Source organism: Cavia porcellus, unplaced genomic scaffold (genome assembly GCF_034190915.1).
Source record: "Cavia porcellus strain 051 isolate PalLab524CR breed Dunkin Hartley unplaced genomic scaffold, mCavPor4.1 scaffold_16, whole genome shotgun sequence".
NCBI lineage: Eukaryota > Metazoa > Chordata > Mammalia > Rodentia > Caviidae > Cavia > Cavia porcellus.
In genome coordinates this window covers 36,063,521-36,088,417 of record NW_026947499.1, presented here as the reverse complement: position 1 = coordinate 36,088,417, position 24,897 = coordinate 36,063,521, and the positions used below count along the sequence as shown (strand labels likewise).

General features: G+C 49.1%; 2 protein-coding genes and 1 long non-coding RNA gene across 4 annotated transcripts; 2 read left to right on the top strand and 1 right to left on the bottom strand.

The window, feature by feature from the left end:
- The first annotated feature begins 806 nt into the window (after positions 1-806).
- CUNH16orf89 (chromosome unknown C16orf89 homolog) lies at positions 807-11,029 on the top strand. Of its 2 annotated transcripts, XM_003478151.4 has the most exons (8): positions 807-1,005; positions 2,615-2,764; positions 3,811-3,961; positions 5,317-5,434; positions 7,726-7,861; positions 8,394-8,498; positions 9,536-9,622; positions 10,875-11,029. In XM_003478151.4, the coding sequence occupies exons 1-8, from the start codon at positions 807-809 to the stop codon at positions 11,027-11,029; spliced, it is 1,101 nt and encodes a 366-aa protein (XP_003478199.1). The 2 variants fall into 2 exon arrangements, with proteins under 2 accessions (XP_003478199.1, XP_063082504.1); XM_063226434.1 differs by lacking the exons at positions 7,726-7,861; positions 9,536-9,622; positions 10,875-11,029 and having other exon boundaries at positions 8,394-8,459.
- Positions 10,592-16,564, bottom strand: LOC106025352 (uncharacterized). Its single transcript, XR_001198944.3, has 3 exons — positions 16,476-16,564; positions 13,969-14,069; positions 10,592-12,879 (listed from the first exon to the last, which is right to left on the bottom strand). It is a non-coding gene; the product is annotated as an uncharacterized LOC106025352 (long non-coding RNA).
- Nagpa (N-acetylglucosamine-1-phosphodiester alpha-N-acetylglucosaminidase) lies at positions 16,544-23,801 on the top strand. The gene is made up of 10 exons (XM_003477734.5): positions 16,544-16,696; positions 16,798-17,253; positions 18,112-18,251; positions 19,331-19,439; positions 19,767-19,895; positions 20,293-20,498; positions 20,575-20,622; positions 21,381-21,482; positions 21,565-21,628; positions 23,005-23,801. The coding sequence occupies exons 1-10, from the start codon at positions 16,563-16,565 to the stop codon at positions 23,213-23,215; spliced, it is 1,599 nt and encodes a 532-aa protein (XP_003477782.2). The 5' UTR covers positions 16,544-16,562; the 3' UTR covers positions 23,216-23,801.
- The last annotated feature ends 1,096 nt before the right edge of the window (positions 23,802-24,897 follow it).

Genomic DNA, 24,897 nt, shown 5'->3' with positions numbered 1-24,897 from the left:
CAGTCACCACATGCTGTGAGTGTAAAATATTCAGCTGATTTCAACAATTTTTCCCCCTCACTATGGGAAAAAAGAACAATGTAATGTGAAAAATTAATCATTTTTATTGATTACATATTGAAATATATTAGGTATATTAAGATCAAATAAAATACTTAATTTTACCTACTTTTTTTTGGTGGTACTGAGGCACTCTACCACTGAGCTACACTTCCAGCCCATTTTATTCTTATTTTGATGCAAGATCTAAGTTGCCCAGGTGGGACTTAAATGTATGATCCTCCTGCCTCAGCCTCTCTTGGTACTAGGATTAAAAACATTGTTGCTTTTTTGAAATGTGACTAGTAGAAAATTTTTGACAGGTCCAGATGGCTTACCTATGTGGCCTAATTCTATTTCCACAGGATCATGGCCTTCTGGAGAAGCTAGAGAGATGTGGCCACCAATGCCTTTGTTCCCAACTTCTTTTCCAACAGACTATTTTTCAGGGCTTTTGGATTTCTGAGTTCCAAGTGACTTTTCCAGATCAATGATGGAGAATCTGGGATCAGAAGACAGGTGAATTCCTCTCACCACTGGTCAGCCAGCGGGCTCCATGACCAGGACTGGCCTGATTCTAGCTATGACCACCCAAGAGCCTTCTATCCCTTGCAGCTGCCCTACCCAGACCTCTCTGCCCAGGCCCTGCCAGGCCCACAGGGAAGGTCCTGAGAACAGGGAAGGGGATGGGCAGAGGGCGGGTCAAGGCATCTGGCAGAGAGCTCCCAGTGCTACCATATGTGATCAGTATGACCAGAAAGTCAGCCATGGCCAGGCCAGAGCTGGTGCTCTTTCTCCTGCTGCTGTCCCTGCAGCCCTCCTCACTGTCACAGTCAGACAACACAGAGGGCAAAGCCATCCTTGCAAGCCTGATCCTGTCTGCATTGGAGAGAGCCACCATGTTCCTGGAGGAGTGGCTGCCAGAAATCAACCTGGATGGGGTGGTGGGGTTCCAGGTGCTGGAAGGTGAGTGAATCTGTGGCTGGCCACTGGGAAACCAGTCCTTAGCCATGTACCCTGCCTCGCTTTGACCCCTGGGACCTGGCAACCTCCTGACATCAGAATAGGCTGCTTTGCTGTGAGGAAAGGGAGGAGGGGGCTGCATTTCCTGATGTGTAGAGCTCAGCCAGTTATTAAATACTTTAGAAGTAGGAAGGATTTAAAGGCAACATGAGAAAAGGTTTGAAAACTATATTCTAAGAAGGAAATGATCCAGTTGACAGTTGCCATCTGACACACCATGAAGGGGGGGCAGGGGGAGCCCTTTCAGGGGGTGTTTATGGGAAGGCTGTGTGAGGGTAGTTGGGAACAACACTGAAACCCTGAGTTCTCACCTGGCTTCCTCCGTAGCTAGCCAAAGACCCCTGAAGGTTCTGAGAACAGGGCTCAGTGTTGTTTAATCTTGACAGAGGTACGATCCTTAAAGAGGGGACTGGAGCCAGGCCAAGGCTGGCTGGAGACACGCGCACATGTTCAAAGAGCCACTTCCTGCTGGCTGCCCTCACCAAAGTGACAGATTCCCTTTTTGTTGTTGTTGTTGTACTAGGGATTAAACCCAGGGCCTTTACACTAAGCAACATCTCTAGCCTCTTGTGGTTTTTTTTTTTTTTTGAGACAAGTTCTCTCTAAATTACTAAATTGCCCAGGCTGAGCTCAAACTTCTGATCCTCCTGACTCAGTCTCCCACAGTGCTGAAATTACAGGTGTGCATCACCATGCCCAGCTCAGAGTCCCTGTCTTGGTATCAGCCTTGGCTTGGGCAGTGAGCATCTCTGTCTGTCTGCTTGCAGCCAGATGGCCACCCCTGTCCTCTCCGCATCTCTGCTCTTCTAGGTAACATCCTGGAGCTCCAGGATCCCATCCCACCCTCCAGGCCCACTCAGCTCTAGGCCCAGACTAGGGGGAGGCCAGAAGCATACCAGGGTCCCCTTCACTTAACCCTGCCCTACCTCAAACTCTTCAAGAAATGATTAACAATCACAATCTCTCTGTACCAACTTCCCAGCTGAGAACAGCAGACACCAAGTCACAGGCCCACAGTACTTTCAGGAATCCACAAAAATGCTCTACATGGTAGATGAGTGGTCACTGACCCCCAGAGCAAAGGGTTCCTCCGACTGCCTCCAGCATCTCTGAAGCCCTCCCTCATCCGCCCCTGGGACTTAAGATCCCAAATCTGCAGTTAATACTAAGCACCACGCCTTTTCAAGGGCTTGTTTTGTGCAATGGGTAATGCTAAATCTTCACACATCAGCTCATTTCATCCTTACAAAGCCGGATCAGAGAAGCAACTGCCTCACTATTCTCATCTTATAAACAATGATGAAAATGGAGAGAAATTAGATGACCTTCTCTGGCCAACCACCCAAAAGTATAGGTCAGGATTTGGATCCCTGGCCCACCTGCAAACATCAAACTCTTAGTGACCATCTTCTAACACCCTGACTCCCACCCACTCTTTGCCTGGACCAGCCCACAAAGGCCTGGTTTCCAGTCATCTCAGGGAATCCTCCTGGGCCCTATGCAAAGTAGCCCTTGGCCAAGCAACTGGTGACTGAGAACCTCTGCTCCACAGTGCAGCTCCGAGGTGCACAGGAGGCATGGGCATCGGACCCCCTGCTGCAACCACTAAGTCTGCATACTGGGCAGCTGGCTGACAAGCTGGTTCCTCTCCTCCACAGATCCATCACCTACCTGAGTCTCAGTGATCCCGAGTACCTAAGAGGTAACCATGGGGGCAGAGGCATTGCTTCAGGAAGACAGCATCTGGGGTGTCACAGAAGACTCTGGCACAGGCTCCTCTTAGAGTGAGGCAGAGATGATCCACACTTGTCTCCTGCTAGCCCAGCAAGGTTACCCCCTGGAATGGTGGTCCACCAGCCAAGAGACTGGGCTGGAAGATGGACAGGGCAACAGAAGATCCTATTCTAATCGCAATGACCTGTTCCACCCACATGGAGGGACACGCAGGATGTGTCCCCACCACCTATTGCTAGGTGGCCTTCTTCCTGGACCCTTTTTGAGGGTGCCAAATCCAAAGGCAAGTCATCCCCTTGCACATCAAACTTTAGCATCCTGCCAGCACCTGTGCCTTGTGATGCTGAGCATCTGTCTCCTATCCAGCCCCAAGGGAACTCTACAGAAGATCCTATTCTATAATCCTAGCCTGAATTGGTATACATAGAACAGCAGTACCTCACAAGGCTCCAGTCCTCTCCATGGGGTTCACAACAGACATAGGAGTTCATAAGCTACTGCACACCTCATTCTCAGACTGTAGCCCCACCTCTGCGACCCACCCTGTCCTTCCTCCTCCTCTGCAGTAGAGGTCCCCCCATCACCTGACCCCTATACACACCCGGAAGTGAGAACTGTCCCCATCCTACAGACAAGAGAATGGGACCAGTAGGGTAAGCAGCCTCTTGCCAAACATCTATATTGCAAGCTTTGCACTGTAAAACAGGACCTAATGGGTCATTGGTCCCTTTCATAGGTCTCAAACTTCTGTGGCATGCAGCAAATGTCATCATGGCCTGTCCCAACACTGTCCCTAATTGACTAGGGAAAACTGTTCTGGTTTTTAAGTAAGAAGTTTTTGGTGTGTTTCAATCCCCACCACCACCAGCCAAGAGACTGGGCTGGAAGATGGACAGGGCAACAGGATGGGGCAAGAGGGTGGGGATAGGTCCTTGGCTGGGCCTGGGGGATTTCTTTTGTCCCAGGTCGCCCTCAGTTCCAGGTCAGTTCTCACACTTCCACACCCTCTGCCAGAGTTCCAGCCGAGCCTCCAGCCCGGGTTTTGGAAGCTACCCCACACCTGGATCCACACCAATGCTTCTCTAGTCTACCCCTGGCCTGAGCTTCAGGATTCCTTCTCAGAGGACAGCAGCGATGTGTGCCTAGTGCTGCTGTTGGGAACAGGGTAAGCCCCAATTTCCTGACCTATTGGAACTCCAAATTGTTTTCCCCGTAAGGTTCCTACCCTGCTTGATCTCCAAGCCACCACCAGGACTGCCTCCAGGAATCCTGTGCAGGGCAGGCACGACTTCCAGGAAGATGCCTGGCCACCCCATTCTAGCCCTGTCTGAACTCCCCTGCTCAAGCTTCCTGGGCTCCCTCTGGCTCTGGGACAAAGCCCCAGCTCCCGCAGCTCTACCAGGACTCTGGACCACTCTGATCCAGTCTCTGGAGCCTCTTTCCTCACTATTCCTACTGCCAGAAAACTTTTGTTCATCCCACCTGGCCCACCCCATCCCCATTTACCCTAAGACTATGGCAACTCCCTGCCCTGGGCCAGCTCCAGCATGCTGCCCCCCAAATAAGATGGCTTTTCATCTGTCATACAGCCCTGTCATATGTCCCTGATCCCCTAGTGGGGCTGTGAGTCCAGGAAATAGCTTATTCCCCACTTTACCCCACAGCTGTCCTCACACTGGGTTTGAAAAAGGCCAGGCCAGCCCAATACAGGACCTAGGGAGGAATGGACATCAGGTCCTGTCCTCTCTTCAGAAAGGAGTCTGGGGCAGCTCACAGCTGAGCCCCCAAGGGCCTGCACTCCAGGTAGAGACTCCCTTGCTGAACTCTTTTTTATGGGAAATGTTTGTCACCAGAGGAATGAATATGTGGGGCCCAGACCTCCAAGCTATCTGGGTTCAGAGTCTGCTCTTTAAGGTTGAAGTGGGAAAGGTGATATTGGGAAGTCTCAGCCCTTGGTGGCTTCCCAGGTATAGGACAGTTCCAGCGTCATCTCTCCAGAGTGGGAGTGCTGACTTAGCAAATCAATTTACAGGAGCTCTGTTTTATTTTGTTCTGTTTTGCAATACTGGGGATTGAACTCAGGGCATTTGTACTGCTACAACCCTAGTCCTTTTTATTTTTTTATTTTGAGACAAGGTCTCAGTAAGTCATTGAGTTACACAGGCTGGGTCTGAAGGTACATTTGGTTGGTTTGTTTGTTTGTTTGTTTGTTTTGAGATAGGGTCTCACTATGTAGTTCAGGCTGGCCTTGTACTCACTATGTAGCATAGGCTGCCCTGAATTCACAATAATCCTTCTCCCTCAAACTCCTGCATGCTGGGATTACACATGTGCCTCTTAGGTCCAACGGGGCTCAAACTTTTGATCCTCGTGCCTCAGCCTCCCAGAGAGAATACCTATACTTTATTTGGCAGCACTTGTCCCCAACCTGGAACCAATAGGGGAGGGATGGATCACAAGCTGGGCAGAGAGGCTGGGCCTGGAGCACCACCCTCAACAGTCTGGCATGGCTTCCCCCAGGAACACCAGCAGCCAGCCTTGTGGGCTCTCAGACTTCTGCAGGACACTCATGACCAAGCCTGGATGCTCCGGCTACTACCTGTCACACCAACTGCTTTTCTTCCTCTGGGCCAGAATGGTGAGTGCCAGGTAGGAAATACAGGGGAAGGTAAGGGAGACTCCTTGCAGGGGAGTTGTCTGCTGCACAGCAGGAAATCAAGCAGCAGTGTTTTGTATTTGTGCTTTAGCCATCAAGAGGGAAAAGTGAGAGAAAATTATATATATATTTTTTTTCCAGCTGGTTAAATTGCAAATGAGGGGGAGGCAAAATTAGGGATTCTGTTGGACTAGCCAGATAGCTGAACTGGATGGTAGGGCATCAGAGAAACAATGAGAAAGAGAAGAAATAAAACAGAAGAAGAGAAGGAAGAAAAAAAATTCAACAAACCACAGATCATTGTAAAAGAACTTGGAATAAAGTTGGCTGGTAGCCACCTGTGGGGTACCAAGTCAAGCCATAGTTATGGTAATGACAGCAATGCTGTCTTTAGATGGAGACAGGTGGCACAGAGCAGGGTGGGAGAAACAGCACCTGGGTGTCCTTGCTGTTGGTGGAGTGACACCTTCTATGGTAAAATGACACAAAATGACAATTAGAAATATGGAAGATGCTAAGATTTGCGTTCACTTATTTGCTTTAGCTTCATTTTAAAAAAGCAAATTGAACTTGTTGGGCAAAAGGTAGGGTGGGTTTTAAAGTTGTGGGCCCAGAGCCTTCAGGAAGAGAAGCTTCAGAGTACCCAGCCCCAGCTTTCCTAGTGTCTCAGTCACTGGGGGGCACAACATACCCATCCTGAGGAGCCAGGATGGGATGCCCACTGTTCTGGGTCAGGACTGGGCAATGGTCTGTCCTTGGAGGTCGGGGAACTGAAGCCAGATGGCAGAAGTGTACGCAGCCCTACTCCAGCCCATCTATCCCACATCCAACTCTTCCAAATCTCAAATAATGATGATGATGCTGACAACAAAGCTCCATATTTTTAATGAGGCTTGGGGCATAGCTCAGTGGTAGTATGTACTCAGCATGTGGGAGGGCCTGGGTTTGATCTCCAGCACTGGAAAATAAATACATAAATATATTTATGAGGTGGATTTCTTGTAGCAAGAGGGATGGGGGAGGGAATACATAAATAAATTTGTTTGACCTCATGATCTCTGTGCTAAAAAGGGTATTCAGAGATCAGCAATCTTTTGCTTGACAGGGTTTTCTAGATTATTGTTTATTTGCTACAAAATAAACAGTATTTTAAAAAATATAATAAAAAACCAAATTACAAACTAAATTATGTTTACCAGGTGTAATTGAAATGTATGGTAAATGTCTAAACTTTTAAAAAATGTACTACAATATAAGACACATCACCATTAATTCCCCTTAAAATACACCCCTTCATTTTAAACACACGGTCCCATCGTTCTTACTGCTTTCTGAAGCAGTTCCAGAAGTCCTTTCATGTCTTTAGTTGTGCTGTTGTGGCTTTTCCATTGTACTGAACTGATTCATAACATTGATCTTCCATGGTCATTGTGACTTTGGAGAAGAGCCAGAAGTTGCACAGTACCATGTCTGGGGAGTAAGGCGGATGAAGACACATGGCAATGTCCTCATAAGCCTGCCTTTCCCCTGGACGGTACTCAGCAGCTGTGTTTGTCATATGTTTGATCACTCCATGAACAGACCTCACAGAAAGGGCTCCCAGAAAGTGATAAGAACAAGGAGATAAGTATTGGAAGTAAGATGGAATATTTTGAGGGGGATTCGTAACAATGTGTATTACAATAAATTTTTAAAATTTAAACGTTTACCATAAATTTTGAATCACCTCATGTAAAAACTTGTGCTTTAGTTCAAAAATCTCATTCATAGCCTAGAAATTCTTTGACAGGATTTTTAAAATCAGTATTTCTTTGAAACCTGCACAGACCAGTGTTTTTGTAAATAAAATAAAAGCCAAATTACAAACTGTTTACTACATTCAACAGGTCAAAGCTTACTATGACCATTGCTGATAACTCCTGTTCTCAGTGCCTGTTCTTCTGTGCCATCATGGGCCAGTGACTAGTCAGGTCTGCGGTCTGCACTTGGAGTAGTACTCAAGCCGGAACAGGGTTGGCTCACAATGAAACTGCAATGCTCAGGTGCAGTTCCAGAGCTGGGCCCAGTTCATGCCAAGTTAGAGCCTGAACCTAACTCTTTCTGATCCCCAAGGTTGGAGCAAGCTGGGAGTGTGAGTGGAAAGAACTTTTGGGAAAGGACAGACCTGCCCCAACAGTACCCCTGCAAGACTGTCTCAGACTACAGGTCTCTCTGGGACTGAATTGTGTATTTTCCTGCACACTGACTCCTTGTCTCTGGTGTATGTCCCCTAGAAAGGATGCACAAAGGGACTGTTCAGCCAGAGCCAGCAATACATCAACATCTTCTGTGCCAACATGATGCATCTGAACCAGAAATCTGAGGCCATCAGATATGCCTACCTCATCCAGGATCTCTTCATGGAAAACAGTACGCCTGGCCTTCTGGCCCTGGGACAACAGGGTGCTTGTGATGGGGGCAGACACACATGTATACACATGAGTGAATAAGAAAGTAAGCCTGCAAGATGTTCAGTTGAATCTGAACTTCAGATAAGTAGTGATTACAATCTTAGATAAGCTTAGCATGGGATATGCTTACACTGAAATTTTATTTGTTGCTTATCAAAAACTCAAATATAACTCAGCAACCTATATTTACTTGTCACTGTGTGACCATGTCCCCAAAGGCTGATCCAGTGGCCTTCTGGGCAGGCTAACAAGCTGATTGGCAAATAGACCCCCCACAGCCTTGGCGATGCAGCAGAAGAGAGCCCTGGGCTGCTCCCTGCTCGTGATGGGGGCCCTAAGTGGGAGGCAGGACACAGACTGGGAGCCCAGTTACTAAGATGGAATCTCCTTCAGGCCGCAGGCAGAAGGCAGGTGCCACTACGGTGGCCCCAGAGAAGGGAGGAGGTAGGCCTGGGAGGCAGCCCTACACAGTCCTCTGCTTTTGCTTCCAGTCATGTTCTGTGGCATTGGTGGCTTCTCTGACTTCTTCAAACTCCGGTGGCTGGAGGCCATTCTGAGCTGGCAGAAGCCTCAGAAAGGATGCTTTGGAGTGCCTGGTAAATTGTGCTTTTGCCCTGGCTGGAGGAGGGGCAGACCACAGGTTCCAGGTGCTCTGCGAGGTGTATAATATGCATGTGCACCCAGACACACACACACACACACACACACACACACACACACACACACATACACACACACACACACACACACAGAGTAGGAATGGGCTCACAGGTTTTGGAACCCATGTTTTTCAGAATGGGAGGCAGTCTGAGAGCCCCTACAACTGCATTAACAAATTCATCCATTCAACAAGCATTTACTCAGCACCTACTAAAGCACCAGACACTTGTCTATGCTGTAGGGAAAAATCAGGCCTGAGAGAAAGAGGCACAAATCCCTAAACAAACCAATAAATAAAATAATGACAAGTTCTGACAAGGGCTGTGAGGTGACAACAGGCTAAGAAGGAAAGAACACTGGGGAAAGTTCTTCAGGTGCGGTGGTCAGGGAAGTTCTCTGCAGGGAAGTGACATGGAAGGTAAGAGGTTGACAACCATAAGACCCTTACCAGTTAGTCATCTTTGGAGTAGGTCGCTTCACTCTCTGAGCCTCGGTTTTTCTACCTGTAATTAGATAAGCATAATTGTAGCCAGTATTCCCAGCGGCAGGAGGAAGACAGCACACGTGACTCCACCTAGCCCATGCAGGTTTCCTGGAAATAAATGCTAGGGTCCTCAGTGGGGCACTTGGATCCTCAAAGCAAATGCACTGTTTCTGAGAACAGTTTATGGTGTGAAGATTCTCAGGCCCACCAGACCTCAAGAGAGCAAGCTGGGTGGGGCAAGGATTCCCACCCATCCTCCTATTCCGCTCCAGCACTTCTGGTATGGGTGTTTTGGTAACACAAGCTCAGAAAACATGAATAGATAACAAATTTAAGCCATGTGGAAAGATCCACAGAAAGATGTGGGAGAGAACTTCTAGAGTAGCCTCAGTATTTCAGAGAAGATCTGCATCACTTCGGTGTCAGGAGGGAAACAGATTTCTCAAGCACCATTTAAAGATCATAAGCTCATCTATTGCTGTCCTTCAGCTGCTAGGGGTAAAGAGAGACCTGAAGACCCCCTGCACCAACAGCATGTTCTCAGAAGAGTCAAGAGGCGAGAAAAACAATTCACAGGTAACAAAAATGCCCAAGAGAGCTGGGGTCTGTAATCTGGGAGGCTAAGGCAGGAGAATTGTGAGCTACAGCTCAGCCTGAGTGACTTAGGGAGACCTTATCTCAAAATAAAAAGGTCTGGGATGTAGCTCAGTGCAAAGGCTCTCAATTCAACCCCCAATACCACAAAGCAAGGGTGGTTCTTGGCATGCAACCAAGATACCTTTGAGAGCCAAGGCCTGGGCCTGTTCCTTCTCTTCTAATAAAGGTGGCCCTCTTTTACTGAAGGACAAGGACGCTGGGCCTTGATGTCTCAGGGATAGAAGGACACATCCTCTTCAGACACTTCAGAGGGACAGAGGCCTCTGTTCACAGAACTCGTCTCAGAGGAGCATAGAAGTTTCAGTGAGGAGTGGAACAGTGCAAAGATAACCCTGCTCCCTGGGAGTTGGGTTGGGGACTAGAACCTGCATCAGGAACTTCACAGAGGGAACTTAATGTAGGGAATGTGCCTTAGGAGGTTGGAAGACCAGAAAACAAAAATGAAAAGCCCAGAGGTTGACACTGCAGGAGGCACTGGGAACACGGGTGAGCAGAGCCTAGCTTCTTCATTCATCTGGAACTGCCTCCTATTGCACAAACCTTGCCAGACACCTGAGCCAAAGTGCTCTGGAAATATATTTTAGAGAGGTCCATGTGTAGCATTAAGAGGAAGGAAAGGCAGGAAGGAGCCTAGGAGCTGATGAGCAAGTGGTATAAACAGTCCCAGGGACCATGCCACCTGTGACCCCAGGCTGCCCATTTATACCTTCTGTTAGGGGCCAGGAGGAATAGTGTCCCTTATGCCCCCCAAGGATCCTGCTGTGATGAGATGTTGCATAGTTAGCCCAGTAGTGCAGAGAAACCTAGAACAGACATGGTCACATGGGAAAAGAAAGGAATCGTGTAGAAGAAAGGAAGAGAGACAGGGATAAGGAAGAGAAAGAAGACTCTGGTTTCCATTTTTTGTTAATAAAAAGTAAATAAGCACATTGTAAAAGCAGAGAGAGTAGTGGAACAGCCAGTTCACAGAACAAGTGTCCAACACATTTTAGGAAATGAGTTTACAATAAAATGGGTCCATACAGGACACCAATCACCCACATGGCACTGGGAAGGTTACCCTAGTGACACTGGAAAAGCATTTTCTTTACAATGGATGGCATGAGTTGTTTTGAAGAAGAGGCTGCAGTTGCCAAGTCAGCACTCATCAGGTGCTCTCTCCCCGCTCCAGATGGCTGTTCCAGCCACAGCACTGCCACAGCAGTCGCAGCCCTGGGTGGCTTCCTCTACTTCCTGGCAGATCAGCCTCGGGTGCATGGAGAGCATCATCCATCCACACCATCACACGGCTCCATGACTGCTGCCCCTTCAGATCTTCTTCCTTAGGTTCCAGGGCCCGGGTCACATCCTGAGGAGGAGGCAGCAGAAGAAAGAGGCCAGCAGGCCACCACCCCATGTCACTGCATCAGGCTGCTCCCGAAGGGTAGCTGGGAGGGGCTGGGGTGAACAGATGAATAAATGCTCATAGCACACAACTGGTCAGGAGTTGGGTTTTATTTCTGAGTCCTTGGATGATCTTGGACATCCTCTGTCTTTGTTTCAAGCCCTTAATCCCCACTCAACACACATTCTAGAGACCCACTGTCTTAGTCTGTTTACACCAGCTGTAATAGAACACCACAGGCCAGAACAGCACTATTCCTCTGTAAGTAGCAGAAACTGATAGTTCAGTCTACACAGTTGATTCTGGAGACCAGAAAGACCAATAGTGTGGCACAGAATTTATCAAGAGCCTTTATGCCATCAAAGAAGGACAAATGAGCATTGAACAAACAGAGAGGGAAAGAAGGGACTACCCTTATGCCAGACCTGCTTTCATAACCAGCCCACTCCGGAGATAATGATATAAATCCATTCAGAAATGCAGAGCTCCCATAGCCCAATCGCCTCACCTCCTTTTCCCCACTGTGAATTGAGGATCAAACCCAGGGATGATGCACCCATGAGCTAAATCTCCAGCCTCCCTTTTTTTCAGAGTCCCCCTACATTGCCCAGGATGACCTCAAACTTATGATACTCCTGCTTCAGTCTTCCAAGTAGCTGGGATTCCAGATGTGTACGATTGCACCTGGGCAGGTCCCAACTCTTAATATTGTTACAGCAGCAATTAAATTGCAACATGAGTTTTGGGGAGACTTTTAAACCACAGATCCCATACACAAGCCTCAAAGGCGATTTGTTCTGATGTCAACTACTACATCCTTGCCAGTGGAGAAAATAAGGGTCTCAGAGAAGAACAGGTCGAGTCACGAGCTAAAAAGACTGTGAGGGACAGCACTTGCATAGGCCACAATGTCATAACATGTCATGGTCACATCATCTTTAAGAGATAGTATAACATAGTAGTTAGTGAGGTGGCACTGTGCTCCGTGCCTGGATCCAGACCCCAGCACTGTATCACCAGCACAGTGACTCACTTCCTCCTCAGTAACACAGAGATGGCAGCACCTACCTCAGTATTACCTCCATTGCTGGGAGTAGTATGTTTGCAGTATCTGTCACATAGTAAGTCCCAGGTAAGCACTGCTTGCTGCCACAAGCTGCTAATGTCACATATAACAGAAGATATACTAAAGCACCAAGAGGACCAGCTGGCTCCTCAGGGCTCTGGAGTTCCCAGTTCACCATTCTTCAGCACGAAGGCATCTGAATACTTGTTCATCAGTTGGGAAAAGACCTTCCAGAAATTTCTCACAGATACAGCAGCTATTTATGGTTCAGTGTCCAAACCAGGTTACAGGGTGGAGAACCAGATGGGAAAGACCTTGAGGGCATAAGCCCCGCTTTGCCTCTAGGTGGACAACAACTGTAGCTCATCTGCTGTGCTCTGTACCTCAGCTCACTGAGCTGTATCTCTGAGTGTAAATTAAAATGCTCCTTGTTCCTCTGTGCCCAGCTGAACAACCCAAGGGCAAAGGTGGGTGGTGGCTTTTCTAAATCTCTCATCTGAGAGGTGGTCTCCGCTGTATAATCCTCCCTGCTGTCTCTTGGACACTTTCTCACAATCACTCTTAAATTGTCAGGCCCAGTAGACATTTCTGGATTCTGCTGATAGGTCTGACATAATTCTGAGGTTGCTGTTTTCTTGGGGGAACGAGGAAGTAGAATTTAATACTCACTTGGCACTCAGGATGTTTCAAGGATTTCCTTCAAATTACCTCACAAGCAGAAATTTGCTGCAATAAACAGGCACCTTTTGAGAAGTCAATGGAACATAAACAGATTAGTAGCGAATTATGCCCACCCCATCCTTCCTGAGTTTGGGATGGATTAGTCATTGAAGCCTGAGCCGATGCATTCCAGAAGGCTCAAAATACCAAACCATGTCAGGAAGTGGCTATAGGAAAACCTAGGTTTACAAATCATTTTTAAGAAAACACTCCTAAACTGGGTGTGGTGGCATGTGCTTGTAATCCCAGAACTCTGCCAAAGCAAGAGGATTCCAAATTTGAGCTCAGCCTAGCAATTTAGCAATTTACTAAGACCCTATCTCAAAATAAAAAATATAGGCTGGGCATGCAGGCCTATAATCCCAGCATTTGGAAGGCTGAGGCAGGAAGATCACAGTGAGTTCAAGGCAGCCTGGAGTACATACTGAGTTCAAAGCTAGTTTAAACTACATAGTGAGACCCTGTCTCAAAAATAAACACATAAATAAACTGGGGATGTAGTCAGTGTGAAGGCCTTAGGTTCAATCTCCCATACTGCCAAAAAAAAAAAAAAAAGTCCAAGTCTTAGCAGATGTCTGGTTTGGCCAGCTGGCACCACTACATACACTGAGGGGGTCCCTAATGTGCTCAGCTGGACCTGAGGGCCACCTATCAAACACAGAGCATACTACAGAATACCCTGTGTATTAAAACCTCAAAGCCAGGTTCTAATGCTGTAAACACCCTCACAGACCTTTATGCAATTGATGCCACACAACACGGAATACATTGGTCCTGTTAGAATTCCTAAAAAAGGCTTCTTGAAAACAGCTGTGGCTTTCCAGACTCCAGAACAAACTGGTGTCCCTATTTGAGAACCAAGTTTCTTCTTGGCCAGACAGCAGGAGTGAAAACCAGGGCTTCAAAATGGCCCCCTGCCCCAAGCCCATGTTCCTGCTGTACCTGCCAGGCTCTTCCCACCCGCAGGCTCTGGGCCCATGTCCCCACATGAGACCTTCCTTTTTCTCTGCTGCCCAGTCCTCATGGCTTGGAGAGTCCCCATCTCTAGGCCTGCAACCTCATTCTCGGCTGTGCTTCCTCGTCGCTTGCCCTCACCATGTGCCAGCTCTATGTCTCCCTCCTCGCAAAAATCGAAGCTCCATTAGACAGGGTCCTGTTTGTCCTCTCCAGCACACAGCACTGATGAGGAGTTCATTCTGTTGAATGAATGAGCAAAATGTGGATGAGGACACTAAGAAGGGTAAGAAACGTTCCAGGCTGAAACACAGGTGTGACAGGAAAACCCCTTGGCTCAGTGAGCTGCTTTAGCTAGAACTGTGAGTTTTGAGCTGCTCACACCAGAAGAAAGATTTCCACAGCAACTGTTATGAGCTTAGAGCAAGTGGGCAAAGGATGAGTGAACATCAAAGTGGAGAGAAACCCAAAGGCAGAGTTCATCACTGACTGACCAATCTTGTTCCTCTTATAGACCTTGTGAGAAGAAAGAGGACTTTGGGAGACACAGATATTGACAGCTGGTCTGGGCTTGGTTGGTTATTTTGAACAGCCCACATGCAAAAACCTGAAAGGCACAATTCTAACAACTCTATATAACTGTGTCAGGCCAGAGAGGAACAGTCACTTTGAATGTGGTTAAATGAAATAAGTTATGGTTAGTTCAGAAATCACAGGCATTCTTGGGGAACTAGATATCATCTTAAAGCCTCCTGCAATCATAGGTGGGACTTTAGGGAGGTAGCTGAATTATGGGAGTGTGATATTCATCAATAGATTAGTCTTCTGATGAGTTTATACCTAAATGTGACATTGAGATGTACGGCTTGGTTGGAGGAGGTCACTGAGGAGCACGGAAAGTATACCTTTCTCCCTCTTCCCTTGATCTCTGCTTCCCACTGCCACACTGTGAGCTGTTTCTCCTCTGCCATGACATCCTGACTTGGAACCAACCAACTATGAATTGAAACTGCTACTTAACCACAAGCCAAAATAAACCTTCCTCCTGAGAATTGTGGGTATCAAGTATTGTATCTCAGCTACAAGAAAGTAAGACAAGACCCACTTGAGATCCTTAACTATATTAGTTAACAAACTCAAAGCAAGGTCATGCTTGCCCTGAAAGCTTGAGAAAACTTTGAATCAATCCCCAGAATAAGGGTGGTTACAATCACTCTGTTCCAAACCTTTCTCATCACGTCTGGTGGTTGCCAGCAATTTTAGCCTTTGCTTTCTTGTGTTTTACATTGCTTGAGCTTCTGCTGTACCTCTTCATATGGCCATGTTTCTTCCTTTGTGTGTGTCCCTGTCTCTTCTCATGAGGACACCAATCAGAGTGAATTTAGGGTCCATTCTCCAGTATGACCTCATCTTAACTAATTAGGACTACAAAGGAGCAGTATTCAAATAAGCACACACTCTTAAGTTCTGGGGAGAATATGCCTTTGGAAGGACACTATCCAAACCAGCAGGCGGACCCTGATCACACAGTGGCTCAAAGAATCAGGGGCTCAAGCTGGAGCCTAGATGTAAACACAAGCAAAAACAAAATGTCAAGATTATAAAAGATAAAGCCTGAGGAAGTGCTCTAGATTAAGGGAGACCAAAAAGACATGACATCTAGCTACTGCTAGATGGGATACTGGGTTGGTGGTGAGGGGACCAATATAAAGGACGTTATAGGGACAATTGGCAAAATCTGAAAGTGAACTGTGATTAGATAATACAACTATTGTCATTAAAAAGGATCCCGGCGTCACAGAGAAGTGACTCCCAACTGTTAAATATCAGATGTTCATGTCTCTTAAAAACCAAAGAATGAATAGGAGAATAGAGGAGGTTAAAAGGAGGAAGCTTATTGAGAAGAAAGCTCCTGCAACACAGGAGGGGTCCCTAAAGTGGGTTACCACCGAAGCTCTTTGGGTGTTTTTATACACAAAAATGATCACGTTAGAGGCCACTCTGGGACAGGCGAAGGCCAACCTATCAGGTCGAAGTATAGCAGCTATACTGATCTAATAGGGAAGCAAGGAACACAACCAGGGTACATAGTGGGCATTAGTAAGTTTTATCTTACTTAGGTTGCTAACTTAGAAAGATCAAAAGCATTTCCGGGAAGGGATAAGAGTCTGGCTCAGGATGTTCTGGTCACCCATCTATGCATGTGACATTTTATTTGGGCTCACTAGATCAGGTGGTAGTTATTACAATACAATCTCAAGCTGCTGGGTATCTCTTGGGAGGGCTACAGGGCTGGCCCTCTTCTTCTAATTCGTCTCCAGTCACAATTTTGATGTGTCTCATCTGCACCTACTCCTTCTAGAGCCTGGTCCCTCTCTGGCTGCCTGTTAATTTCCACCTAACTTAAAGGTCTGTAATACTAATTTTACTTGTCCTGAAGTTATGTAAAAAATTAGCTGTCTTTAGAATCACAGTACTGAGGTAAAGCTACCAGGTAATGCAATGAAGCTGCAATCTATTCAAGAAAAAAAACCTTTATGAATAAAGTAAAAATGCTAAGGCAAGTATAAACAATTGGCAAACATGAGTAAGAACATAATTCTATTGTTGCAACTTCCTCCAAATTTGAAATTACACAATAAACTTACCAACCAGCCCTTAGCCCCTCCCACAATCTCCTTCAGAGACGTGATCTCGCGACAAACTTTGGGAGCACAAGGCTGCCAAGGGCGGGTATGGAGTCACGTGAGGAGGACCCATGTGACCGGAGGCCCACGTCCAACATGGCGGCCCCCACCGGGCGTGGACTTCTCTTCCTGCTTGCACTGTCGGGCTTCCTTCGGGAAATGTCCGGCGGCATCGGGGAGGGGTGAGTGCAACTTCCAGGGGCGTGGAACATAGTTCATAGGAGCCAGTTCTCCGGGCTCCTTGGGCCGGCCACCCGAGCTCACTGTCACTCGGTCCCCGCAGGGCCTCCCGCGACGACGATCTGCTGGTGCCCTACCCTCGCGCGCGCCTGCGCCCGGTCCGGGACTGCACGCCGGTGCATACGGGGAGCCTCAAGCACGAGAACTGGCCCCCGCCTCCTGCAGCCCCCGGAGCCGGACCCCCGGCAGTGCGCACTTTCGTGTCACATTTTGGAGGGCGCGCAGTGTCCGGCCACCTGACCCGAGCCGCCGCGCCCTTGCGCACCTTCTCGGTGTTGGAGCCCGGCGGTCCCGGAGGTTGCTCGCAGAAGCGCCGGGCCACCGTGGAGGAGACCGCACAAGCGGCCGCCTGCCGCATAGCCCAGAACGGCGGCTTCTTCCGCATGAACACGGGCGAGTGCCTGGGGAACGTGGTGAGCGACGGGCGGCGGGTGAGCAGCTCCGGAGGGCTGCAGAACGCGCAGTTCGGGATCCGCCGCGACGGGACCCTGGTTACCGGGTAAGGAGGCGGGGAGCTCCATGGCTGTCAAGGGCACAGGACCTGAGATGTGGGTTGTGGCCACGCCGTCCTCTCGTTCAAGGCACTTAACCGAGATGAGCCTGGGTTTATCGTCTGCAGTATGGTACCTTCCCTGCAGAGTTAATTCATCAGCTTATGTCACTGAGTACATGCTATGTCTTGGTGAGATGACCCAGAACAAACACCCACAGATTGCCCTAAGGGACCTCTCTCATTACTAGGAAAAGTAAACAAAAGTTTAGATGGTGTGTTCAGAGAAACAGTGATCTAGGCGAATCAACTATAAATAGTGCTAATTTTAAGTAGAGTGGTGAGAAACAGGCCCAGTCCTGAAAACTGAAGAACTGGAGGAAGAGCAAGCACCTCAGGCAGAAGGAACCGCAGGCACAAAGGCCCAGAGGTTCAGAAAGGCTTAGTGTGTGTAAGGGACTCTCGGAAAGAGAAGATTATCAGAAAGTGACAGGACTGACTACTTAGGAACTTGCAATGGGGTTGGAGAGGCAAAGAGCCATTAAGAGACATGGGGTACTTTTGAAGGAGTGTTCGGCCTGGAGATGAGGATCATATATGGGTCTGAGATCTGTGGGGAATAGGTTATTCTAGTAAATAAAGTACAGGCAGTTTGCAAAGGTATGTGTACAGGGAATACTGTCAGATCCCTGTAGAGCTTCAGTCTTGTTGCGGTGCTCTGATGACAGGGAGATTCCAAAGCCCAGAACACTACAGCTAGGACAGGAGGAGGAATGAGCAAACCAGGCTGAAATGGGAGGAAGGAAGGAGCCCATGCCTCCAGCTGCCTCTGCAGGTGAGTGAGCTTCTCACCCTCCCTGGGTCCAGGTACCTGTCTGAGGAAGAGGTGCTGGACACTGAGAATCCATTTGTGCAGCTGCTGAGCGGGGTTGTTTGGCTGATTCGCAATGGGAGCATCTACATCAACGAGAGCCAGGCCACCGAGTGCGATGAGACACAGGAGACAGGTGCGGGGGAGGGAAGATTGGCAGCAGCAGGAGCCAGACAGTGGGGGATGCTATCCAAAAGGCATTTGACAGGTGTTTATTGAACAGGTGGTTTGTGCTTAGCACTGTTCTGGGCACTGGGGAGTCAGGGGGATCAAGGTAGTCTTATGTGGTATAGAAGAAAGGATAGAGTTGTATGATTGTAAAAGTATTAGTGAATTCTAAGAAAGGGAAAAGGAACAGATGGGGACAGAAGCTGCAGGCGTGAGAACAGAGAAGCTCTGCAAAGTGTCAATGGATCAACAGCCTCCTCAGGCCAGGAGCTTGTTATAAATGCAGAACTGTGAATCCACTAACCTCAGACCTGTAGCACTATGATTCCAAGAGGGAGGCCAAGAGTCTGTGTTTTAAGGAATTCTTGTTAATTTTTTTTCCAAGACAGAGTCTCATCAAATGGTCCAGACTTGGCTCAGACTTTCAGTGCCTCTCCTTTAGCCTCCCAGAGTGCTGAGATTACAGGCATGCACAACCATGCATAGCTGAGGCCCCTTTGTCACGGTGATAGACACTGAAGTTGGGCAGCACTGTGATGTAGAATACTGGGATGGCAAAGGGATGCCCTGACCCTGATACAGGCTGTTTTAGGGTAGACAGTCAGGGAATGCCTCACTGAGGAAGTGCCCTGGATCACAAGGAACAAGCCATTGGAAGGGCTTTTGGTAAGTACAGTTCACAGCCAGAGGGAGCAGAAAGTATAAAGGCCCTGAGACAGAAGGTGGCTTTGAAGCGGGGAGTCCCAGGAAGTGAGGCAGGGTGAGGCTGGGAGGTCATACCAGGACTGGGAGTTTATCTGTTAGAGGATTTCAATTGGAGGCTGGTGTCACTTGGTATACGGCAAGCTCTCTGGCTGTCAAGGTAGGGGCCGGCTGGCACAGGGTAGAGGAGAGGCATGGAGATCCATGAGGAAGCTGTCATGCATTCAGAACAGAGGCCAGGTGGCCTGGACTAAGAGGTGGAGAGTGATATGTGGTGAGAAGTTGGAGGCAGAGTCCTGAGGCCCCTAGAGGGCCAGATTGGCAGCCAGGCCACTCTTCCTTCAGGTTCCTTCAGCAAATTTGTGAATGTGATGTCAGCCAGGACGGCTATAGGCCATGACCGTGATGGGCAGCTGGTGCTCTTCCACGCAGATGGACAGACAGAGCAGCGAGGGTGAGTTCTGAGGATATTGGCCTCCAGGGCTGAACTGAGTCCCGTATCATCCCATAACAATGCCCTTTTCACCCACCCTCTCTCAGAGATGTTCCCATGAAGCCAACCCTAGTCTCCCCATAGAATCAGGGGCTCATAAGCCTGTCCCTCTTCTAGAATGCCTCATCTTCCTCCCTTTAGGACTTCTGTGCCACGTAACAGCAAGATCATAGGAGCAAAGTATCCTATGTTCACCCCTGGGGATTAGAATAGGATGGCAGTGGGTTCCCTTTAGTCTCAGCTAAGCCAGGAGTCGGGGCACTCAACAGTGCTGCATTTGTGCCACAGTATCAACCTGTGGGAGATGGCGGAGTTCCTGCTGAGACAAGGTGTGGTCAACGCCATCAACCTGGATGGGGGCGGCTCTGCCACATTTGTGCTCAATGGAACCTTGGCCAGCTACCCATCAGATCACTGGTAAGCACACCTAACGTCTAGATCCTAACGTCTAGATCCTAACGTCTAGATCCTAACGTCTAGACCTTCCTCCAGCTGAGCAGTATTGAGCCCCTTCTGTGCACCAAGCTATGGGAATTCAGAATTAAATAAGAGAAGTGAGATCCCTGTTCTCCATACTACTCACACTTGTAAAAAAGGGCTGAGGTTAGTCAGGAAACACCTCCCTGAGGATTGTGGGCAGAGTGTGCAGTGTGCGAAGGCCCTGGTGTAGGAGGAATGGTAGGGAGTGGAGGAGTTTGTGAAAGGGTCTAAGAATGAGAGCAGGATAAGAAGGAGCAGCCCTCATCCCTGCAGTGGGCGTCAGCTCAGGCCAGCACCACAGTCTTTCCTCACACGCTGCCTTCTTCCCCACCAGCCAGGACAACATGTGGCGCTGTCCCCGCCGCGTGTCCACCGTGGTGTGTGTGCATGAGCCTCGCTGCCAGCCACCTGACTGCAATGGCCATGGGACGTGCGTGGAGGGCCACTGCAAGTGTGAGGGGCATTTTTGGCGGGGCACTGCCTGCAGCGAGCTGGACTGTGGCCCGGCCAACTGCAGTGGCCATGGGCTGTGCACAGAAGGTAAGTGGTGCTAGGACTGATGGTCCCGCCTCCCGCCCTGCCCACTCTTACCAGCCTCCTGGTCTTGTCTTGGCAGCTGGCTGCCGCTGCGACACTGGATGGATGGGGTCCAACTGCAGTGAAGGTGAGAGCCCCTGTTCCCCCTCCTGGCCACAGTAGACCCTAATAACTCCAAGCTCTTTGGCAGCCTGTGTCCTATCTTCTGCTTGGAAAGATGCCTCTTCTCTCTGACTTTTCATATGTAAATCTCTGCCTGAGGCCAGGTAGAGTAGGACACACCTGTAATATCCTTCTCCCCATCATAATCTGGGAGGCTGAATTTATTCTGGGCAATTTAGTAACTTGGTGTCTCAAAATTTTAAAAAGGCTGAGGTATAGCTTATTGGGAAGGGCCTGCGGTCAAATACTGCACACAAAAAAATCTCTGTGATTTTCTTGTGTCTGCTGTAGCACATTCCTCAAAGTAAGGGCCACAGGTCAAAGATCATGCATATAGGGAGCCACACTGCCCCTGGTAGCCCCAGAAAAGGAGACTTCCGCCTAGAAGCAGCACCCCGTTTCTAAGGGCTGGGTAGCATCCTTCTGGTCTCAGCCACTTCCCCGTGTGTTTTTTCTTTCTCTCTCTCTCTCCTCATTCTCCTCTTCTCTCATAAGGACCCTAGGTCATAAATGAGGCTCTGGGGTCTAAATCTAGGGTGATGTCTTCTTGAGGTCCTTGACTTACTGATATTGCATAGACCTTATTTCCAGATTGAGTCTCATTCAGGACCCAGCCTAGGAGAGCAGGGGGCTTCATCTTCAGCCCAGCTCTGCACACTGCTGGGGGCCATCCTTCCTTCAAAGAACAGCCTTGACCTCTGTCCTCCTGTCTCCCCGCTGCAGAGTGTCCCCTTGGCTGGTATGGGCCAGGCTGCCAGAGGCCTTGCCAGTGTGAGCACCAGTGTCCTTGTGACCCCCAGACAGGCAACTGCAGCATCTCTCGAGGTACAGGGCCCCTTGGGACCTTGGGGACGGGAGGATGACCCCACACCTCCTGCAGCTCTGCAACCTGTCTGATGTCTTGCAGTGAAGCAGTGTCTACAGACAATGAAGGTCACTCCAAGGGCAGGAGAGCTCCCGTTTTTCTCCAGGTGGGTGCTTTGGTAGGAACTGGGTCTCCTCCCAATGCCTTGTGAAAAGTGGTTTCTATTCAGGGCTGTGTGAGGGAGAAATTGTCATCTGGGCAAACAGGTGGCATTTCTCCTTTGTAAGCAGGGGGACAATCTGAGCTGAGACTGGCAGCCTCCTGACAGTGTAAAAAGCTGATGAAAAGTATCCCCAGATCCCAGCCCCAGTGGGAGCAAAGGGCTAAGGCCATGGATTTCCTGGCCTCAGGGACTTCAGACTCTGTTTCAGCTCAGGCCCACTGCAGACTCCAAGGCCCATAGGACTCCTTTCTGACGCCTCTGAGTGCTTAGACTTGGTGCTGCTGGTTGCTTTGTTTTCAGCACAGAGGGTCTCAAGGTTGATCTCCTAGAAGGCTTACTAAGTGAGACAGCAGGGCCCCACGCTCAGAGCTTCTGCCGCTGCTGCTGCTGCTGGTGGTTCAGGGATCACTGAGCCACCTAGGTGGCCTGTCCAAAGGCTCATATTCCCTCAAACCTAACTTTAGCAGGGGAGGTTCCAGAGCCACTAAAAGAGGCTGTGAAGGTAGCCTCTGCCCCCAGCACTGCAGCCAAGCTCCTGATGGCAGCTGTGAGAACTTCTGCACTTGTGGTTCTCATCTTCAACAGATTGGTCCCTGTGCCTGAGCCCCATCCTGATTCCAAAGGTAGTGTGTATATAGATCCAGGCTCCCAGGCCCTATCCTGGAGGCACTGACCCGGTTTATCTAGGGAAGACTGAATCAGCTCATTGGGTTTCTGGGGGTCCCAGAAACCTTTGTGAAGAAAGCCGGATGCACAATTTGAAAACACACACCAGGGCCAAGGCAAGGTAGAGCTCCCAAAGCCCAAACCTTATGTCCCATTGCTCCTGTTACCCCCAGGGGGAGTTCCAATCCCCTTGCACAGACCTAGACCCATCAGTAGCTGTAGGCTGGTTTGTACAGCTGTCTGGGCCCTGATGGCCTTCACCTGGCTCCTATCAGGAAAAGAAGCATCAGAAAACAAAGCCCCTTTTCCCTGCCAGCTCCCTGACCTAGAGGAAAGGGGTCCTTGGAGTAGAGTCCAGCCTTGAGAGTCAGCATTCCCAAGAGCACAGGATGGAAACAGAGGCCTCTGGAGATAGATTTACTGCTGTGTTTTATCCAGCATACACAATTTAACATAAATGTATTGGCAACATCTGAAAATCAGCAACAATTTTTTTTTAATGACTTGTCTTGAAATAGCAAGAGAAGGGATCCCACATAGCAACTCTCCCTGCTGCTCCCTGCACATGTCTTCCGCATGCTCCAGACTCCATTCAGCTCATTTGAAGGCCCCGCCTGCTCCCCAGCACTCATTGGGTCTCTCTTTGTCCCCAGGTCCACCTGGCTGGCCCTCACCCTGACCCTGATGTTCCTGCTGCTGCTCAGCACTGCAGCCAATGTGTCCTTGCTGCTGAGCTCCAGGGCAGAGAGGAACCGGCGTCTAGATGGGGACTACGTGTACCATCCACTGCAGGAAATGAATGGAGAGCTCCTGGTCACCGAGAAGGAGCAGCCTGGGAACACCCATAACCCCTTCAAGGACTGACCACTGAGCCACCCAGGCGGCCTGTCCAAAGGTTCATATTCCCTCCCCCTAACTTTAGCAGGGGAGGGTCCAGAGCCACTAAAAGAGGCTGTGAAGGTAGCTTCTGGCCCCAGCACTGCAGCCAAGCTCCTGATGGCAGCTGTGACAGCCTTCACCTGTTCATCTGCCGTGGCATGTGCCACCCCAGCAATACAATGTCCCAGAGAGACCACACCTCCTTCCCCACCTGCCTGCATCTGCTGCTCAGAAACCTGTCTCCCAGGGAGGCCTACCCCACTACCAAAGAGTGCCCAGCCTCCTAGGAAGAGGCATTAGCGAACTGAACTCACTGATGGAATCATGATGGGAAGATCCCAGCCACCCCAGTGCACAGGGGTGAGTTACAAATACAGACCTCCCTTTTTGGTCACATCATGCTGACCTCATCACAGATTTGCCAGTTAGAATTGTTTTGCAGTCATGGAAAACTCCCCAGGAGAAGGACAGGCAGGAGGAGATGGTGTCGCCCTATTTATAAACCTGCTGTTTTTGTCTTTCTGTTGCCAGAGGATTTTTCTATCACTTGAATAAATTGGTACTAAACGGAGTCATAGGAGGCTTGAGAGTTCTGAGCCTGAATATGGGAGAATGGGGTCCTCGCAGGTAGTGCGGTGCTTTCTTAGCGCACAGGTCACTTCCAGGTAGGGGTAAAATGCAGGCAGTGGTCTAATAGGGCCGAGGGCTTGCATTTCCAGAAAGCCCCAGTTGCTACTGGTGCTGGTCTGGACCATGTACTGATGGCAGGGGTTCCTGTTAGTCCTCACTGTACTTCGTAGAATTTGAGCTGATGACACATGGTTTTTATTTTTGTGGTGCTGGGGATTGAACCCAAGACCTTTTGCACTAAAAAATATCTCCAGTTCTTTCAAATTTTTTTTTACTTTGAGCCAGAGTTTCACCAAGTTGCCATCCTCCTGCCTCAACTTCACAAAGTTCCTGTCACACCTCCTTCTGCCTCAACTGGGGTTAAGAACATGCACCAACATAGGCTTAGTCACCGCTGTGTAAGGTCAGGGTGTCCACACAAACTCCCAATTGGTTTCTCTTTAGAAGAGAGCACTCCAGCAGCCCTGGCCAAATGGTGGCTGTCTCCCTGGTCAGAGCTGCCCCGCATGCATCACAGCCCCACTAGTAGCTTCTGTCTGATTTGCCATACCCTGGGAATATCAGAGCTTGTCACTGGGGGCCCATATCAGGGCTTTAGAAAAGGAACTGTGAAGTCCACATGTCACTGTGCAGGTTTTTTTAGGTGGGGACATGAGCCACACAGCTTTCAGCAGATTGTGAAGTAGCCTCATGTGAAGTCCATATTATCTGTTGTCATGTGACACTTCAGAACTTTGGGGTCACAAAACAACTCATTATTACTTAAGAAATTCTCTCTCACTTTGGGGTCACCTGGGGGATTCTGCTGACCTGCGATGCAATCAGTAATTTCAGCTGGACTCGTGGGTGTCCATGATCAGCCAACAGAAAGCTACCCGGGATACTGACAGCTTGGCTCCACGGTGTCTCATCTTCCAGAAAGCCAGATCAGGCTTGGAGCTCCAGATGCAGGTGGGTCCAAGAGAAGGAAGCAGAGGAAGACGCCTTTCTGAAGAGAAAGAGACGTGCTGCGGGACCACTACTTATAACTGATGCTG

What these genes read in the sequence shown, in the direction of transcription:
- CUNH16orf89 (XM_003478151.4), top strand. Translation starts at nt 807, where the DNA reads ATGGCCAGGCCAGAGCTGGTGCTCTTTCTCCTGCTGCTGTCCCTGCAG. An exon ending in GTGCTGCTGTTGGGAACAGG is followed by an intron (nt 3,962 to 5,316) that starts GTAAGCCCCAAT and finishes GGCTTCCCCCAG; the next exon opens with GAACACCAGCAGCCAGCCTT. An exon ending in GGATCTCTTCATGGAAAACA is followed by an intron (nt 7,862 to 8,393) that starts GTACGCCTGGCC and finishes TTTTGCTTCCAG; the next exon opens with TCATGTTCTGTGGCATTGGT.
- Nagpa (XM_003477734.5), top strand. Translation starts at nt 16,563, where the DNA reads ATGGAGTCACGTGAGGAGGACCCATGTGACCGGAGGCCCACGTCCAAC. An exon ending in TCCGGCGGCATCGGGGAGGG is followed by an intron (nt 16,697 to 16,797) that starts GTGAGTGCAACT and finishes CGGTCCCCGCAG; the next exon opens with GGCCTCCCGCGACGACGATC. An exon ending in GGGGTCCAACTGCAGTGAAG is followed by an intron (nt 20,623 to 21,380) that starts GTGAGAGCCCCT and finishes TCCCCGCTGCAG; the next exon opens with AGTGTCCCCTTGGCTGGTAT.